The sequence below is a fragment of the Alternaria infectoria genome (assembly GCF_024043175.1).
Source record: "Alternaria infectoria strain BMP 0036 chromosome Unknown scaffold_5, whole genome shotgun sequence".
In the NCBI taxonomy this organism is placed as follows: domain Eukaryota; kingdom Fungi; phylum Ascomycota; class Dothideomycetes; order Pleosporales; family Pleosporaceae; genus Alternaria; species Alternaria infectoria.
This window is the reverse complement of record NW_026250694.1, coordinates 1729289-1747594: the sequence shown is the minus strand read 5'-3', so window position 1 is coordinate 1747594 and position 18306 is coordinate 1729289. Positions and strand designations below refer to the sequence as shown.

At 53.3% G+C, this 18306-nt stretch overlaps 7 protein-coding genes across 7 annotated transcripts; 5 read left to right on the top strand and 2 right to left on the bottom strand.

Moving 5' to 3' along the window:
• Positions 1-731: 731 nt before the first annotated feature.
• J4E92_004226 (uncharacterized protein) lies at positions 732-2846 on the bottom strand (the record flags this gene model as incomplete). The annotated part of the gene is made up of 2 exons (XM_051495617.1): positions 732-2543; positions 2628-2846. The coding sequence occupies 2 exons, from the start codon at positions 2844-2846 to the stop codon at positions 732-734; spliced, it is 2031 nt and encodes a 676-aa protein (XP_051354636.1).
• A 1026-nt stretch (positions 2847-3872) lies between these two features.
• On the top strand, positions 3873-4877 carry J4E92_004225 (uncharacterized protein; the record flags this gene model as incomplete). Its single annotated transcript, XM_051495616.1, has 1 exon — positions 3873-4877. The coding sequence occupies one exon, from the start codon at positions 3873-3875 to the stop codon at positions 4875-4877; it is 1005 nt and encodes a 334-aa protein (XP_051354635.1).
• Positions 4878-5218: 341 nt separating this feature from the next.
• J4E92_004224 (uncharacterized protein) lies at positions 5219-6882 on the top strand (the record flags this gene model as incomplete). Its single annotated transcript, XM_051495615.1, has 2 exons — positions 5219-5242; positions 5296-6882. The coding sequence occupies 2 exons, from the start codon at positions 5219-5221 to the stop codon at positions 6880-6882; spliced, it is 1611 nt and encodes a 536-aa protein (XP_051354634.1).
• Positions 6883-7324: 442 nt separating this feature from the next.
• Positions 7325-8784, bottom strand: J4E92_004223 (uncharacterized protein; the record flags this gene model as incomplete). The annotated part of the gene is made up of 2 exons (XM_051495614.1): positions 7325-8570; positions 8687-8784. 2 exons carry the CDS (start codon positions 8782-8784, stop codon positions 7325-7327), a joined length of 1344 nt encoding a protein of 447 aa, XP_051354633.1.
• A 414-nt stretch (positions 8785-9198) lies between these two features.
• Positions 9199-10141, top strand: J4E92_004222 (uncharacterized protein; the record flags this gene model as incomplete). The annotated part of the gene is made up of 3 exons (XM_051495613.1): positions 9199-9238; positions 9294-9550; positions 9677-10141. The coding sequence occupies 3 exons, from the start codon at positions 9199-9201 to the stop codon at positions 10139-10141; spliced, it is 762 nt and encodes a 253-aa protein (XP_051354632.1).
• A 542-nt stretch (positions 10142-10683) lies between these two features.
• J4E92_004221 (uncharacterized protein) lies at positions 10684-11361 on the top strand (the record flags this gene model as incomplete). Its single annotated transcript, XM_051495612.1, has 1 exon — positions 10684-11361. One exon carries the CDS (start codon positions 10684-10686, stop codon positions 11359-11361), a length of 678 nt encoding a protein of 225 aa, XP_051354631.1.
• Positions 11362-12629: 1268 nt separating this feature from the next.
• J4E92_004220 (uncharacterized protein) lies at positions 12630-13422 on the top strand (the record flags this gene model as incomplete). Its single annotated transcript, XM_051495611.1, has 2 exons — positions 12630-13012; positions 13068-13422. The coding sequence occupies 2 exons, from the start codon at positions 12630-12632 to the stop codon at positions 13420-13422; spliced, it is 738 nt and encodes a 245-aa protein (XP_051354630.1).
• Positions 13423-18306: the final 4884 nt, after the last annotated feature.

The following is an 18306-nucleotide window of genomic DNA, read 5'->3' as shown; positions in this document are numbered from 1 at the left end:
AAGTACGACTGGGCCTCAGTACCTCCTACCCCGCAGACAAATCAGATGTCCGACGACATATCTCAATTGGTGGCCTCACAAAGATCAAGCACTCAACATTTCACCTCTCACAATTCTGCGCAAGCTACAGGCAACAATTCCAGCGAGCCGTCTCGCGCAAGAGCGCGCGAATTAGTCAGAATACGCAGTAACGGACTTGCTTGTCAAAAGGAAGGCTGTGGCAGGACCTTGGTCGATGCGCGAGATCTCCGTCGTCATATGCGAATGCATGACGAACTTACTTGTCAAAAGGAAGGCTGTGATATGGTCTTGCTCGATGGGCAAGATTTCCTTCGTCATATGGAAATGCATGATGGCCAAATGCGTAAATGCGTCGTTGACGACTGTAGCGACCGCTTCGACCACGAGGACAAATTGTGGAATCATATCGAGCGCTTTCATCAAGACTGGCAGTCTCTTCAAGCCTTGCAACCTTATCCAGATGTATTGCAGATACTATCTTCTATCAGAGAAGATGTTTGACACTTAATATCGCGATAATCTGCGGGCACCCAAGCCATGGTATAGATACAGTCAATGACGCGTTGGGCGGTCATGTGTGCGCCTGTGTACTTGAAGCTCAGACCAGATGTTGACCTTGTATATACAGTTAAGAAAATAGTTCTATACAAGAAGCTAATGATCTCTCCACGTAGAATGCAGCCCCTGTCTCCTCCAGCCTAACGCCCCTCTCACGACGCAGCACCAATCCCCTCACCCACCGGACAACTCGGCACATCCGCCTGCCAAGCAACCTTCGCATACGCCGGCAAATAGCTATTAGTCGTAAAGCTCTCATCGATATAGTACTCCACCTGGCTCAGCGCAAAGTCACCACCAACATCAGGCTGGTTCAAAGCGTCAACGATGTAGCTAGCGATAAAGTCCAGAAAAACAAGATCAACAGTCTTTGGCATCGACCCATCGAGCGGGAAGGAAGCGTTCGCCTGGAGATCATTGGGTTGAGAGTAATTAGGGATGGTTGAGTGAACGGTGTCATCTCCGTCGGTGCCGAAGTCGTCTTTTGTCGTGTAGCCTGGGTTGGGGGCTGTGGATTGACGGCGGATGAGACGGCCGCCTTGCTTTGAACGGCGGGTAACTCCTTCGTAGTGGTGGGTGAGTGGCGGGTCGAGGCAGGCGTCTCTGTCTGCGAGGATGGGGCTGAAGCCGAAGTCGGCGGTCTCAAGGTCGCGCTTCTTCTTCTGGAAGGGACCGGCGTTTAGTATGCCGAGGACTTGGGAGGCTTGCTCGTAGGGTACGTCGGGGATGAACTGGAAGGCATCTTTGAATGGGGAGACGATGAAGGAGTCGTCGTAGGTGAAGGGGCCTTTGGCGAGGTCGAAGCGGACTGATCCGGTGTTGATGATGATGAGTCTGGGGATGTCCTTGCGCGTCTCGTTTACGACGACGGTGGCCAACGCTGTTTGAAGGAGTCCGAAGATGTTGCCTTCGGCTAGGAATGGCTTGCAGTACTGGCAGTATGTCGCTGGGGCGCAACCATACAAATCAGTCAAGTTAAGCTTGGCTCGTTCCGATGTAATCTCATTAGTAACGCTGACACCGGCAGATGTGTCGAACGCGGTGTATCGTTGACTTCCCTTGGCATGGTAGGCAAATGTGTTACGGTTCCAATCAAGGTATCTTCGCGCGTAGCGGAGAGTGGAGTTGGAAGTAGACGTAGGCAGATGTGCACTAGCCGATGCAGTTCCAGTGCTTGCCGGTACTACCGCGCTGCGTGTCGGGTTAGGTACACCTTTAGGGTTATGCTGCGCCTTGCAGGTCTTCGATTCAATGCCAGACATGGCGACCCAGCCTAATGTCTCGCAGTAACGACCTAAGACTATGTTAGCCACTTCTTTCAAAGCACGTCCAAAGTACATACCAGACTCAATTCCTGTAGCTTTGTCGTCGTATACGGCAAAGTCTCGGATGTGGGTATGTCCACCAAAAGCTTGAATGGGTACGTCTGGTTTCATGCTGCGGATGGCTTTGAAGACAGTACCCATTGTACTGCTAGAAACGCTGGTGCGCACCGGGTTGTGGCCGGTGATTACGAACAAATCGATTGGCTCGGTATAGTTGACAGCCTGTTGGAACCACGGCTGCTTCACCATGTCGGCTGCTTTGATGACCTTGGAGACGTTGCTGTTGCCGGTGAAGTCGAAGAGGACGCCAAAAGCCATGATGCGGAGCCCTAATTCTATCAGCATATTGTTAATTTCACGATTGATCGACTTACCCTGCTCTGTGGTGAAGTAACGGTAACGAGACCCAATGTACTCGAACTGGCCAGTAGCAGGGTTCTTGATCTGCACATTGCTAGTGAGGTACTTGTCGCCATAAACCTTGGAGAAGTTGTTGAAGGTCTCGTAGGCAATTTCGGTAACATAGAGCTCGTGGTTTCCAATGGTCAACAGATCGTAATCAATGTTTTCGAAAATGGCGTTCGAGACGTTGCCATTGGGAGTCGTCGCGTCGCTAAGTCCAGCACCGTCATGTAAGTCCTATGGTACGTTAGTCGAGTTGTTACTTTCATCAACCACGTGCGCAGCCCTACTCGTCCCCAGGGCCTTATGGCAGACACTAACCCCTGTGTCTACCAGAAGCAGATCGACCCCTAGGTTCCGAGCCTTCTGCTTCATGTGCTTGGTGAAGCTGGCGTAATCACCCCAATCGGCCCCATAGTTCTGTTCCTTGATGTGACCTTCCAGCCATCCATGGGTATCCGTGGTATGCAGGAAGTTGATCTGACCCCATTCCAGTGGCGCTTTCGGTGTTGTGGTCGCATTCTGCGCGTCCGGCTGCATGCGACGAACGTTTCTGGTCAATACGACATCATCTTTCAGCGGCCCGTAGCAACTGTTATGACCTTCGCAGGCTAGCGCCGGTGCTACTGTCGCGATGAAAGCGCCAAAAGCAAGAGACCGCATGATGAGGACCAGGTGAATGACAGCGCGCGATGATAAGCGTCCAGGGCGTCATCTTCTTATGTAGCCTCATGGCTGGTACGCGTACGTGCATCGCCGCTTCGGCTGTCTTACCCATGCCGGCAAAAAAAGATGCCCCTAGAGGCGGAAGCGGCAAAACCGCACGTGTAACGGTCATTGGAGAAGAAGATAAGCTTCGGCATGGTTGTGGACAAGCCATGCCAAAAGGCTTGATCGAGGCCTTCTCCTTCCTGTTGGGTGACAAGCGCGACTTTAGCGTTCCGAGGACCGGGGCGTGGCATCGCACCTCTCCGATGGTTCTTCCCAGCCATCTCCCGTATCTCCACGTTATCATTCGCCAACTCGCTTTCACCATCCTGTTCGGAATGCGGCTCGTACCTGATACTCTTGAGAGGCCTCTCAATCGCGACGATTACTCAACCTGAACAATGCGTGCAATACGTCACAAGTCATGGTATCTCGCTGGAAGACAAGAAAACTTTACTCTTTTAGATTGCTCCCATCGCGGATTTCGTGTTCGACCATCTCTTCCGAGCTGGCTTTCTGTCACCATACGATAACATCAGCATATGGCATGGCTCTGAACTACACTACGGAGATCGCGGTGTGCAGCTTCCATGACTTATCCCCGAGCTCCAACCCTGACTCAGGCTTCGTCTTTTAGCGAGATCATTCCCGCAGCGGAATGAAGAGCCCAGTAGACGACCTTTCACCTCCTCCTCAGTTCTGGAAAGACATTGTTGTGGCTAAACAATGATCAGCTATGTGAAAGTACATAGCAGCACTGCATCAACTACAAAGCAAGGTACCTCCTGTGCTATTTCACGCTTCAACCCAACTTCTCGTTGCAATTCTCAACATAGCGACTAGATCAACTTCGCAGTCATGGCCAACCCACGGTGTGCCACTTGCGGGACAGTCGCTGTCCGTCCGGATCCAGACCAGCCTCACCTCAACGCCAGGTGGTACAAGAACCACCTATTAGCTGACATTAACATCAAATACGGCGACCATGGTGAGAAGGAGTTCGTCGGTCATCGTCTCGTCTTTTGCTCAGTGAGTGAATGGTTTAAGAAGGCATCCAAAAACTTCAAGGAAGCCAATGATCAGGTGATAATTCTAAAAGGCGACCATCCGGAAGGCCTAGAGGCTCTGTTCGAGTACGCGTACAAAGAGGAGTATCTCGAAACAGTCGATGTTCCGGATGAGTTGACGGAGCTACGAGAGCGGTTCAAGCATCGTCTGCGTGTCTTCGCAGTAGCCGATAAGTATCAAGTAGAAGGCCTAACAGCTCTAGCCTATCGCCAACTCAAGCAGCTCGTGGATCTCTTTACTGAGCCAAGACGGACCTACGGTGACGAAGATGAAACGACAGCATCTGAGTTCTTCAGATTCATGTTAAGGCAAGTGTATCATGATAACGAGCGATACTTTCCAGCTCTGCGGGACGACCTGCATCAAACCGATCAGACCGCGGAAGGAAATTCGCACACTGACCCATCTGAGACTGAGCAAACCAGCTCCACGTCTACTGAGAACGCTCCTGTACGCGCTACAGCTCAGCGGCACAATCCCGCGCGGGAGACAACATGCAACCCACCGAACCCACATTCACCCGAAGGTAGAAGTTCGCACCACCCTCTCGATCGCGTCCAGGATCTTCTTGTGGAAGGGGCCATGAATGCCTGGGTCAACGCGCATCCGGACTTCAATCGTCAGCATCTTGTGCCTCTTGCGCAAATGTTCCCGGATTTCGGCACGGATCTCATTGTTGCAGCGCTGAAGTCGTCGCGCATAGAAGGTTTGCCGGAGTACCTATATGAAGACGAGGACTACGAGGGCTACGATGACGGCAGTGACAATGAATGGCTGAGGGCCCAAATCTTGTGAAATCTGGCTATCTTGCAATGGAGATGGAGACAGCCCTGGAGGTATGTAGGCGCGTAGCTTAATGACGCAATACATGTACTGTTGAAATGTATACGAATTCGCGATACTGTTCTTGTAATGCGACATAGTGTCCTCATATCTGATGCATCTAATGCGCTGCCAATGATAGCAGCGCGCGTGTCGAAAGCGATGGAGTGAAAGTGAAGTTGGTCGAAGCTTCTCGATGACGAGCTGGTCCGAACGCGACATGCCACTTGAGCCCCGCAGTGCTGCGGACAAGGTGCAGCCTCGAAGCACAACACAAACACTCGCCGTAGCACACGACTCAGACCTCGGCCACGATGGTAATCAACTACAGCAAGTGGGTGAGTCATGCGCTTCTACCATTGTAATAGACGCAGCTTCTAACAGTTACTAGGACGCCTTAGAGCTCTCGGACGACAGCGACATCGAAGTGCATCCCAATGTCGACAAGAAATCCTTCATTCGCGCCAAACAAGCCCAGATCCACCAAGAGCGCGACCACCGCCGCCACCAGATAAAGACGCTCAAGTACGAGCGCATCATCAACGATGGCCTTACCGAACGCGTCGACCGCCTACTCACAGCGCTGAAGTCGCACAAGGACAAACAGGCAGAGGGAAATGGCCAGAACGATGACCAGCTCGTCTTCCAGGCGATGATGGAGAGCATGATGGACATGAAGATTGACAAAGACGGAGGTTCAGACCGGCCGCCGCCACCACCAGAGGGCGTACACGAGCACATCAAGGACAAGCCCACATACCCGCAGATGATGGCAAGCTTAGTAGACGCAGTGAAGAAGGACATTGACGAGCAGAAGAGCGAAGAGCCGCGATACACACTATTCATTCAGGGTCTAGAGAAGGAGAAGGCGCGCATACAAGACCTCCAGCAACAACTCCTCGCCAAGCTAGACGAGCTAGAAAAGGAAGACAAGAAGCACATCACGAGCGACGACATCCACGAAGGCTTCAGCTACTCCAACGTCAAGAAAGCCGAAGAAGAGAAGAAGAAAGCCGCCTCATCCTCCTCCTCATCGAAGAAAGAGCCCGCCGTCGAACTGCTCAACAACCCCTCCCGCCCCTCCGCCACCCGAACAGACACAGGCCAGTCCTCCGGCGCAGACGGCGACATAGAAGAAGGCAGCGTCGCCGAGCCCACCGGCGCCGATTCCGACAACGAAGACGACATCACCGCCTCACCCCTCGCCCAGCAATTCGCCAAAATAAAAGCCGGAGACTGGTACGCGTGCCTCCAGTTCCTCATGGCACACCCGGAGATCCTCGCCGAGAAGGAAACAGACGGCCTCCTTGTCGAAGCCTTCAACTCTGAACTCGACGGCAAGCCCAAACACGCACGGCAATGCGTGCACCAAGGTCTTCTTTTGCAGTATTGTAGGCAGCTGGGAGGCAGACAAGGCGTAGAGCTCTTCTTCAAACGCATACAAATAAAAGACCACCAAGCCGGCAAAATGTTCAACGACGACGTCGACTCAACCTACCACCGCATCAAAACGCGCGCCGCCGAGATCCTGAAAGAACGCGCCGAGAACCCCCAGAGCGAAGGCGCAGGCGTCGAGCAAATCCAACTCCACGCCGTAGACCCCGGCACCACCATCAACATCTCTGTCCCACCCAAAGAATCACTCGCCACGGACCCCGCAGAGAAAGAAGCAGAAGAGCAAGCGAGACAGATCTTTGAAACCTTCCCGCCGGGTCTGCAGCGTGCGCTGGAGAGTGGGAAGCTGGATGAGGTGAACAAGGTGTTGGCGAAGATGAGTGTGGATGAGGCGGAGGAGGTGGTGGAGAAGTTGGGGCAGGGGGGCATGTTGAGTTTGGAGGAGGGCGTTATTGATGCGACGACCGAGGAGGGACAGAGGGTTATGGGTGAGATTGAGAGGAATAGGAAGATGCCGGGTCAGGGACAGGCGCAGGAGCAGGAGCAGGAGCAGGGGGCTAGTAGGATTGAGGAGGTGGATTAGGAAAGGTGAGGGTTTGTGGTGGGGATGGTATTATGAATTATGGGAATGGAAATGGTATGGCATGGTATGGTATGGGATGATGGGTCCTGTAATTGTACATTATGATTGATGATGGTATCTGAAAATAACTGGTTTTGAGCAAAATTCTTAGATATGTCTTCTGATTGTTCCGGTAGCTTTGCCTTGGATCCCGTCCACCATCTCCCATGTTAAACCTGCAAAATTCCCACTTCGCCTATGCTGAGACCCCGTCAATATCGTACATCGACCCTTAAACCCTAGACGCCCTGTGCAGACTAAATTACAAGCCATGCAGTACTAAATGCCACTCCCGCGCTACAACATATTCATTTTAAAACTACCATTCCATGCATTGCCTGCCCTAGCATTTTCTTTCAAGAACATACCACGAACTGTAGCTACCCCCGGTGTCCCAGTGCCCTCAGATCAGCTCAGCAAAGTTGTCGTCGATGCCAGCCATATCCCTATCCCCAGCAAAAGCCGCAAAGTCATCCTCACCAGCATTCCTGCTCATCTTCCTCTTCTTGTGCGCATTCTCGTACGCATGATGTTGTCCGTAAACACCACCTTCAGCAGCACCCAGTGGCGCATGCTGCAAGCTCTTGAGCAGATCGGCGGCTATGTGCTGGTTCGGCTCGCCGATAGCGGTCGCGTATTCGGGCTGGGTGGTGTGTTGCGCAGGCGCAGGCGCGGTCTCTGGTACGATGGGGTGGGCGGCGGGTTGCGGCATTTCGTCGTCACGGATGGTGGGCACAGGGTCGTTCTGGGGCGCGGGTGCGAGGTGTGGTGAGCCGACGGGTGTGAAGGATTCCATGGGCGGGGGCGTGAGTTCCTCGACTTCTGGTCTTTCCTGCGCACCTGAGAAGGTAGCGGCGACGGGTGAGGTTGTAGCGACGGGGAGGGGTGCGGTAGAGATTCTGTTTTGCTCTGCTGCTGACAGGCCCTTAAGGATAGCTTCCTCGACTGCGCGCTTTCGGCTTTCTATGGCGTCTTTGCGCGTCTTCAAGTCTGCTTCCTGCGCCTCTTCGTCGACCAGCTTCTTCCTGTTCGCTTCGAGAAGGTGCTCTAGACCGGTAAGGAGGGCCTTGCGCGCCTTGATGCTCTCGGCGACGGCGCCTTCGGCCAGCGCAAGCTTCTTGCAGAGTGCAGCGAGCCCAGCCGCGTGCATTGGCGGGGATGGGATCGCGGCATTCGGGTTGGTGAGCTTCTCGTAGTCTTGGTTGGCGGTGGTGACGGCGGGTTTCGTCGCGGCATCGGCCTTCTGGAGGGCAGTCGCGAGAGGCGCAACGGGTGTGAGCTCAGGTGGGACTGACGAGCTCGAGAAGAGCGATCCACCCAGAGCAGGTTTGCGCGTAGATTTGGAGCGGTCCACCTCGTCTATCGACCTCTCCACCGCCTGCTGCACAGCCAAGTTGAAGATGTTACGCTGCCTCCAAACCTCGACGACCCTTCGAATCTTGTTTTGTATCTCGTGGGGGGAGCCCTTGTAGGCTACTGTCGTGGCTTCGGCGAGAATGGGTTCGTATGCGCGCAGGAACTCCTCCTTCTTGCGCATCTTGGAGGTTTGTGTGATTTCGTTGGCGAGATAGATGAGCACCAGTTTCTTATTCGGAGGCGACTCCTTCATGCGCTGTAGCCATACATGAGCGATGCGCTCGGCATGTCGTCTGTACACGTGACGTTAGTATATGGTTCCAAAGTGCATGACAAAACTCGCAATCCATGGATTCAACGCGTAATGCATGCAGCAAACTGGGGTCTTGGCAGAGATGAGATGCTTTACCTGTGGAAGAGGATCCATTGGCCGACAGTGGAGATGGCCTCTTGAGTCTCATTGAGCGATGAGAGCTTGGCCTTGAGGCTGTCCTCGGTGAAAGCCATGATGGCCTGGAGGTCTTCACGAATATATGCGACAGCTACTGAAGAATGATGCGCACGCGAGCAGAATGCGATCAACTTGCAGAAAAGCGCGTGATGGCAGCAGATGGTATGTAGCCTTCAGCGTGCGATATGCGCTTTGCAACTTTTCGCGACTACAGTGCTCAGGTGATGACGTGTGTTGGGGATGGAATGGGTGGAAGAGTTCAAGGTGAGGGCACCTGGGAGCACTTGAGAGCTAGGGACGCTAGGTGCTATGCGGCTAAACGTGGCTCCGCCGCGCCAAGCAGCTCCCTGGCTGGCCGTCACCAACGGTAACTATCCAAGACGCAACAACAAGACACTTGTACGCAAACTGCTGTCGCCAAACTTATCTCCGCTCCTCCCACTCCATCCCCCACACCCTCCACACCCACAATGGCAGACCGCTTCCCCTCATTAGACGAGATTGACGCCGGTGAGCTCAGCTATGGTCCCCGAAGCACCTCCGCACCGCATACTAAACCAAGCAGGCCAGACCGAAGCGCGCGGTGATGCGGCAGACTTCGACATTGGCGGCGGCGACAACGATGCCAGCAACTTCCTCGACCGTGAACGCGCGCTTCTTGGCGACGATGCCGACCAGTTTGCTTCGGAAAACGACAGGGCAGCGACGGTCGAGGATGGCGACGACGACCTGCTTGGGGGAGACTTCAGCCAGGCCAACGTCGGCGGCCAAGAGATGAGCGGCTTCGAGAGCTCCTTCCCCGCCATTGACACGACCAACGACGTAAGCACGCCTGCTTCTTTAGCCAAAGCATGGTTGCGATCTGGCATGTTCAAAAGTGACGCGCCAGTCGAGACCTGAATTGAGCATGGGATAAACAACGTCACGACGGTATACTGACTCCAGCAGCACATGGCTCCCGGCGGCACCATCACAGGCTCAGGCCTGCCCTTCCTCCCCGGCCAACCAGCCCCATCCTTCACCCCACAGCGCTCAGACTCGCCCGAGCCCGACGTCATCCGCGAATGGCGCGAGCGCCGCGACCTCCAGATTCAACACCGCGACGAGGTATCCCACGACCGCAAACAGAAAACCATCCAGGAGGCGCAGCAAAACATCGACGACTTCTACGAGAACTACAACAACAAGAAGGACAAGGAGATTGCCAAGACACGGAAGGAGGCTGAGGAGTTCCTTGCGAACCGCGACGACACCACCGCGGGTGGTACGAGCTGGGAGCGCATCGCCAAGCTGGTCGATCTGAGTGGAAAGGGCACCAAGGGCGGCGCGTCAGGCAGCGAGAAGGCCCGCTTCAGGGAACTACTGCTCAGTCTGAAGAAGGACGAGAAGGCACCGGGTGCGACTGGATACTAGACGGAACGATGACATGGGTAGATGGCTATCTTTTTGGGAGCTCAGGGCAATGGTTTGGCATACGAATGAGCGTGTCTACGGCCATAAAACTTGGAGTTCACGGATTAGGTTGCAGGGTACTTCATGCAGCTGTGTTAATACTTACTCTCTGATTGCCTACCATTGCTTGTGGTTTTCGGTCATCAGTCTTCAGCACGAGGATCATCGAGCAAGCACTTGATATTTGCTTATGTGGTTTATAGGCAGTAAGATGTTGAGCCTGGACATCTAGCATTCAGCAGTGTCGATCATCACTAATGGATTCTCCACTAGAAGTAGAGCTAAGTGCTGTCTTAAGAACCCTTAATACCCCCGATGTTGCCATCAAGTACAGCGATCCCATAACCCGATCTGAATACCGCTTTCGCACCCATATGCATGTTCTCTGCGCTAACTCGGTGACGCTCAAGAGAAAGTTCGACTCCGGAGAATACGTAAGTCAATATAACGCCTACTCACCACCCACTCCTGTTTAGGACCATGTAACCATTGCATTCTCTAACATGCTCCAGAATGTTGGATCTATCATCACTATCCCTCCTGGAAACGTACAAGCCGTCGAAGATATGATACGCTTCTTTTACCTCCAGACCTACAATCCGCGTCTTCTGCCCTCAGCCCCCATGTCTATGATGCAAGCACGAAAGCGGGAAGCGGCTCATCACGCTGCCGTTTACGATCTCGCACGTCAAAAGAGTTACGGTGTTAGTGGTCTGTCTGGACGTGCTCATAGGGCGTTCCAGAATGGCGCTGATGGCGCTCTGGCCTGGCTGGACCAACCGGCAAACAATACGGCAAAGAACGCTGTGAGACTGCTCCGCATGTATGTCAACCTGATCTACGAGAACGATGACGAAACTTGGGAGGTCTTTCAGGGCCAAGATATACCGGATATGATCACGTTCTGGCCTCTAAGAGGTTTGGTATGCGAAACTGTAGCTAGGATCTGGGTGAGAGCACAGCAATGGAACGCGACGCCGGCTGCTGGTCAAGCTGCGGCCCAAGGGGAAGAAGAAGTTGAAATTGATGCCGGGGACACAGGTCAGGATGTCGTGAAGAAGGAGCTCGCGAAGTTGTGCTGGAAGTATGCGCATTTCGCACAGGACTTTGCAAGGTGGATGTTAATCAAGGGAGAGGTGAGTATCACATTGGGCCACAATGTCATGGGAAGGACTTGGTAGATGGTAGAGGTATGCGGACATGCGCTTCCAGAGTATCTAGGTTGAGTAGAGTAGCAACAGCACCATCTAGAGACTCAACGCAACAACCACCATCTGATACAAATCCAAACAAGCAAACAAAAATCGCGACTTTCGCAGGATTCCCATCCCCACGGTCCAGCCAAAGCCAAGCCCTTGACCAGCCCATCGCAATCTAACCAACGGCGCCATCACCAAACCCTCACCAACCCCGCGGGCCGCATCGCAACAGTCCCGCAGCACCAGCAATCTAAACGTCGTTCGACAATGCCATCTAAAGTATGCATCGTGACACCACGTCGACCGGCAACCCGGCTTTCCTCTATATAATGACTATATTAATTTCTCCGAAGATGCAGCATGGGACCTTCCCTGGTACGGCACTTGGGTAAACGAACATCCGCAGATGCCCAGGTGTAATATTGAACCTGAGACAACCACCAAGAAACATCTAGTTGGTGTCCACCAATTGCGTGAATCGCAAGCGTAGGTTGATTATTGAACATGTTCTGTGCGTCATGTTTCACAAAAAAAAAAGGTCGAGACGCTTTTTAACTTTTCCAACGCGGACGAACCCGTGCCCTGCGACGCCGCATCACCAACGCCAGAACGAGACTGTTCTCCCTCACGAACAACATATGATGGCATTCAATAGAAATATGACGTCTGACAAGAGAATCCACCATCGACTCATTTCGCTTACCTCCTCGAAGTTCCCTCAACGGGCCCAACGGCTCCTTCCAGCCTGATCCAGCCACGCCTCACAGCCTCATAGGGGAAACAGTGGAGCCGCCCAAGGCCTCGCTAGCGCGCCTTGATTAATCTACGCACCCTCCTTTCATGATCGCCCTCCAGCATGTGGCCATCGCCATGGCAAGCCAGTGCAAGTTTCAAACAATCATCTCGATGCTTGGTGCCTTGGATCGAATCCCATGGTGACGCAACTGCGCTCCTGTGTCGTGGAGTAATTACCACCCGGGAACTACTATAAGACATGCAGCTACCTCTGTCAATCTATATTTTCGGCATCTAGGTCACTCGGTACCGGTCGTCTGTCTAACTCCATCGTCGTCTATTCACTCTTTTTTTTGTGTTGTTCAAACTTATAAGTCGTTCTGTTCTTTCTCTCCATCTTCGGATTATCAGCACGCTCGATACGCAGGATCGTATCTTTACAGCTCGCAACACCTCCAATCTACCTTTCTTTGATACCCCGAATTTATCGAATCGACTCTACCATCTTCTTCAAAATGAAGTACATCACCTCCGCCCTCGCCTTCGCTACTGCCGTCGCTGCCCACGGCTATGTCAACAATGCCACCATTGGCGGCAAAGAATACATCTTCTACCAACCATACCAAGACCCTTACATGACGGACGTGAAGCGCATCTCACGACCGATTCAAGGCAACGGCCCCGTTGAGGACGTAGCCATCTCCGATATCCAATGCGGCGGCTACGCAGCCGGCGGTATCAACGGCTCCAAGCCCGCTGCTCTCCACGCCGAAGCCGCAGCAGGTTCAGACGTCGAGCTCTACTGGACGCTCTGGCCTGAGAGCCACATGGGTCCTACCATCACATACATGGCCAAGTGCCCCGATGCCGGATGCAATGACTGGATGCCTGAGTCAGCGTAAGTAACCCACCTGACCTATTATCCACCACCATGATATTAACACCCCCACCAGTGCAGTCTGGTTCAAAGTCCAAGAAGACGGCCGCCAAGGCACCTCTGACGTCTGGGGCTCCGACGCCCTCCAAGTCCCCGGCGGCTCCGTCACATACACTATCCCCAAGTGCATCGCACCAGGCTACTACCTCGTGCGCCATGAAATCGTTGCTCTGCACGCCGCGTACCAGTACCCTGGTGCGCAGTTCTATCCTGGGTGCCATCAACTCAAGGTTACCGGAGGTGGATCAACGAAGCCGAGTGGCCTTGTTGGTTTCCCTGGTGCGTACAAGGGTAGCGATGCCGGTATCACTTATGATGCCTACAAGGCGGCTACTTACACCGTTCCTGGCCCCAAGAAGTTTACTTGTTAGACGGGATGAAAGTGGCTGGGGACTCTGAGATAGGAACCCGGGAATGGGAACCCTCAAGTACAGTACCCTGAGACGGGTAACAAAACGCTTCTTTGTATATATTTGCAGTCGTATATAGCTGTCGTCATGAATAGACCTCTGCATCATGATTGAAAACACTTGTGTCTGTTCGTTCTGCATCGTGTCGTGCCGCGTAGTTGGTTCTCGTCGTAACGCTGTTTGCGAAATCATCACTTCGTTCGAAAAGACCTAATGTTATGGACACTTGCGCAGACGCTTTATCAATCGCAGGGGATAGCTGATCGTTGCAGAATTGTGTGCATGCGTGACCTTGGCTGTTGCACTGCGGTCCCTACAATGGCCGTGTGCTTGCTTGATGCGCTGGTAGATGCAGCGTCGCAAAGCGCATATTATCGCATCGAATGTGTCGAATTCCAAGGGTGCAATGAAATTAGCGTCTGTATTGCAGTAATGAATATCCTGGTGTTAAAATGCAGTCACGCCGCTGCTGAGTAACTATTGCGTTCGATGGCCGCGAGTTAGGTACTTCTCCTAGCCCTTCTGAGTCCATAGCCTGCCATCGAAAATGCTGACGAGCGTACCAGGCAGGTCTTCGACATCCGTTGTGTCCCTACTGCGGTGTCTCTATGGCTACCTTCGGATTTCGTTGCAAATATCTCATTTCGACATCTGTGCCGCGGACGTCGAATAACTCTTTCTTTTTCCTGACGGCGACAACTTCCCTGATTCCGTCCCGTTCACTCCGCGGAGGCAGGGCACTTCCTTTTATCCTGATTGTGGGCTCAGAAATCTGGTCAGATGAACAATCATCTCGGGCCTTCTCTGGTGCTTTTGCGCGTGGAGGGGAAGCGTTCTCACTTCCCCGTCAGCCGTATATCCGCCACCCTTACGTGTCCGAGCCTGATTCGCACTAAGGGTCTGCATCTTTCATCTGATTGTCAGGCACCTCGGTTGTGCATCTTTATCAGATGCGTGTACCAGACTGAGTGCGATCACGCTTACCACGGTACTGACGGGTGCAAAGCCTATCTTGGCCACCAGTACAAGATGCCCTTGGATTGGCTGCTTCGTTTTGGTTCTGCGTTGTCGATGTCGGCCTTACCTCGTACTATGAATTCGAGGGTGTGAGCGAGAGCGGTTGTAGATGACTGAAAGCGGTAGCGCCCTGTACGATCGGTGAGGTTTGATCAGCGCTGTGTGCTGTAGCATCTGCGAAAACGCATCAAGGTCAGCGAAACCTGAAGGTCGCATCTTGGTGTTGAACGTGGCTAGTAACTCTCGAAGGATATGGGGAAGAGCGCCACTTTCCGGTCAGTCTAGAAGGATGTCTTCAGCTACTATATCGAAAATGGTACACCGTCTGGAGGTGGAAGCAGCCCAGCGTGGGCTTGCGCCAGTCTAAGTGCCAGGCTGATCGCCGGCCCTAACGGACGGGTCCGCACATGGCTTCGGCACTATTTTGAAACCGCCGAAAGGAAGAGGTACCTTCTGGAAAAGATCAGAGATGTCAGGTTCGCTTGAAGAAACGAGAAGAGTCAGCAATTGCCCGGACAAAAGGCGCATGGCGTAGGTGAAGCAGGAACTTCTGACGTCCTTGCTGCTTAGTGTCGGCGATGCTTTGAAAAGGCAATGGCTAATGCGATTGCGATTGGAATCGCGGTCAAGGTGATGTGAAGAGCAGGCGGTAGTCCAAGGGCTTGCGCTGCAGCTAGCAATGCGATGATGCCCACAGTGGGCCTTAGACGCCGGTTCTGCTCCTTCCCCGACTCACATCTGCGCCGTCCAAGCTAACCTTCGAGTGCTAACACGCCCGACAGCCCGAAACAGAATGACGATGTACCCATGTCGTCTGTGATGATCGATGAGGCAGCTGCAAGCGATATCGGTCGGTATATTTCATCGCAGAGCCTTGGAGGATCTTCATCTTACGACGCATCGTCTTCCGTCGTAGCCGTGAACGCTTGACAAACGTTAAAGACCAGGGATTCTGGTAATTTGTCCAACGGCTCTGCTTCGTGCTCAACTCCGTGCCCGGCGGACTTAGTCGAACAGGAAGACCCTGGAATTAGTCGATGGGTGAATAGCCGCGAGCTTCCACCGCTCTTTCGGATCTTGCCAACACTCCTAGACGTCTAGCGAGTATTCCATATCCTGGCCTTGGTACCATCATCATGATCACCTGGCCATGTGCATACTTAGGCGACGCTCCTGATCCATGCTGCGCCGTGGCTGGTTGCAGAAAGACGATCCGTGCTGCTGTTTAAATCGGGTCCTCGAAGATATGTGGCGCGCACCAAGGCGCGCGACTAAGGCACAGTTTGAGAGGTGCAAGAGGCCCAGCGCAATGGTAATGAAAAGCAAATCTCCGTACGGCGTGGGCGATCTGGTCAGGTTCGTGTTACATGTGCATTGGTTGTTGCATGTGTGCCGGCGCAGGCATGTCCACGGGTGTCGCTTATGCTACTCGTCTAGGCAGGATGACACAACGCGGGACTGATTTCTGATAAGCTGTCGACGAGACTCTCGTTCTCAAAGTATATTGTCGAGTATACGAATCCCGAGTAAATCATGGCCGACGTTTCAGTCGAAAGTCAGGGATCAAGGTTTCGGATGAAAGCTCCCGCCGCGGTTCATGGAGCGACTCCGAAGTCTGCGTTCCTTGAGAGCCCAGCCAGAAGCTTACAAAATTCCCTGATATCATGCTCGTCAGATCTGTCCCTCGGCGAAGGTACGTCGTATCAAAATAGCCGCGCGGACCAATAGAGATCTTCCTCCTCACCGCCTGGACGAAGTTTTCTTACGAACAGTCAGGGGGTACCGGTTACAGGTAGACCGTAGTAACACCCGAGTCGTACCGCTCGTGAGCTCACGCAAGGCAAGCCGCACTTCCATCTGCGTGCGTCATAGCTCCAAAGAATGTGTTAGACCGCGGCAGTTTCCTGCCCGGACATTGAGTAAGGGCTCCTCGCTGAGCGCGTTGACGCCGTTGAGTAATCTACCGTGCCTCGCGACACATCGGCTAAACATCGACAGTCAGCTATCAAGAAGCTCATCCATGCCGCTTCGACAGGCGTCACAAGCGTCTCATGAGGTGGGTTACATATTGTTCCCAGGGCTGAGTATACCCCAGTCAGAAATGCAGAGTAAACGGCCCGCCACCTTGGGTCGCCGAAGCGGCACCACTCTTCTTGGCCCCAGCACGCTACTTCCTTCAAACGTTCGGCACCAGTCTTCGTGCGCAAATGACAGTACCGTAAACCCACAATCGCTTCAGCGACTCCAGGATCTGCCCGTCTGCGAGAAGAGGCTGATTGTTTGCGATTGGCTGCGTTTTCGCACCCTGTCGTCCCACTCCTTACTTGCTCTTTTCCACGTTCACGCCTCTAGCAACACACTCCGCACGTGTCATCATGGCAAACGCTGTAAAATTACTACCCTGAATGTAGGTCGCATCTCGCAACTTGATACTACTGGACCGTTTTGGGCACCCGTTGGTCGCACGGTTGGCTTTTCCTTTAGTCAGGTCATTCATATAGCCACTACCCGTGGACATGTCTCCCATGCCCCTACATCATTCACCCGACCACGTACCCTTTCCACATCCAGTATCGACTCCCTGGTAGCTGGGTTTGTGGATCCACGCCGTGGCTGTCAATCCTCCTAGTGTGTCTCCGCTGACGGCCCACCGTCTTTTACACCCTTCTAAATTCCTTCTACGCTTCCGTCGCCGAGACCCTTCTTGTTTCTCTTCAACTTCTCATGCTCGTTCGTTGATCACCGGTATTAACCATGGGATTCAATCCAGACTCCAAAGAATTGGGACCGAGTGAGCCACGAGCGCTCCAACCTACCGTCTCCAGTCAATCGAAAGCAGCAGAAGCAGGGCATCACCAGAACCGAAGCATCATGGCAACTATCGCAGACGACGACGACCGCCTACTTGTGCGCATTGGATACACTCCTGTAAGCGCTCCAAGTCTTTCACTCGACCATCTTCCAACAGTCTCCGCAGGTTCTACAAAGACATTTCTCGAGATGGTCTACGGTTTCATATGCCATCTCGATTCTAGGAGTACTGGGCTCAGTACCCGCTACCTTTGGTGCACCAATGAGCTCAGGTGGCCCAGCAACAGCAGTATGGGCGTGGTTCATTGGCAGCATCATGGCATACTGCATAGCAAGTTCAGGTACGTTTGCAACATGCATAGAAGAGTCTTAGCTAACTCTCGTCAAGTTGCCGAACTGGTCTCAGCATATCCGACAGCGGGAGGCATGTACTATGTCACAAAACACGTTGTACCACCTGAACACGTTGCAGCCTGGGCGTGGATCATCGGTTGGTGCAACTTCCTCGGACAAGCCGCCGGCGTTGCAAGTCTGGCGTATACAATCTCCCAGATGATATTGGCGACGGTTGTCATGCACACGCTAGACAATGGAGAGTCTGCTTTTACGCCGTAAGAATCACCCCACTTGGATCACCTGCAGCAGCTTACCGATCAATGCAGGCAAGCATATCAGACCGTCCTTCTCGCTATTTTCGTGTTGTGCATGTTTGGCACAATCTGCTCATTCCCCACGAATTGGCTTCATCGCATCATCTTGTGGTTCGCCCCTATCAACAGTACGTCGACGAAGGATTCGTGTTGAGCGCCGTCTGACAGCAAACAGTCATCGCATCAATCTGCATCTGCATCGCTCTTCTCATTCTCACACCGAACAAGCAAAGCCCACAATGGGTGTTCACAACAGTCATGGACGGCTCAGGCTGGGGAAGCAAGGGTTTTTCATTCCTCCTTGGGTAGGTCCAAACCAGCACTCGCATAGCGCCAGACCACTGACTAGTCCCAGCTTCCTTTCCGT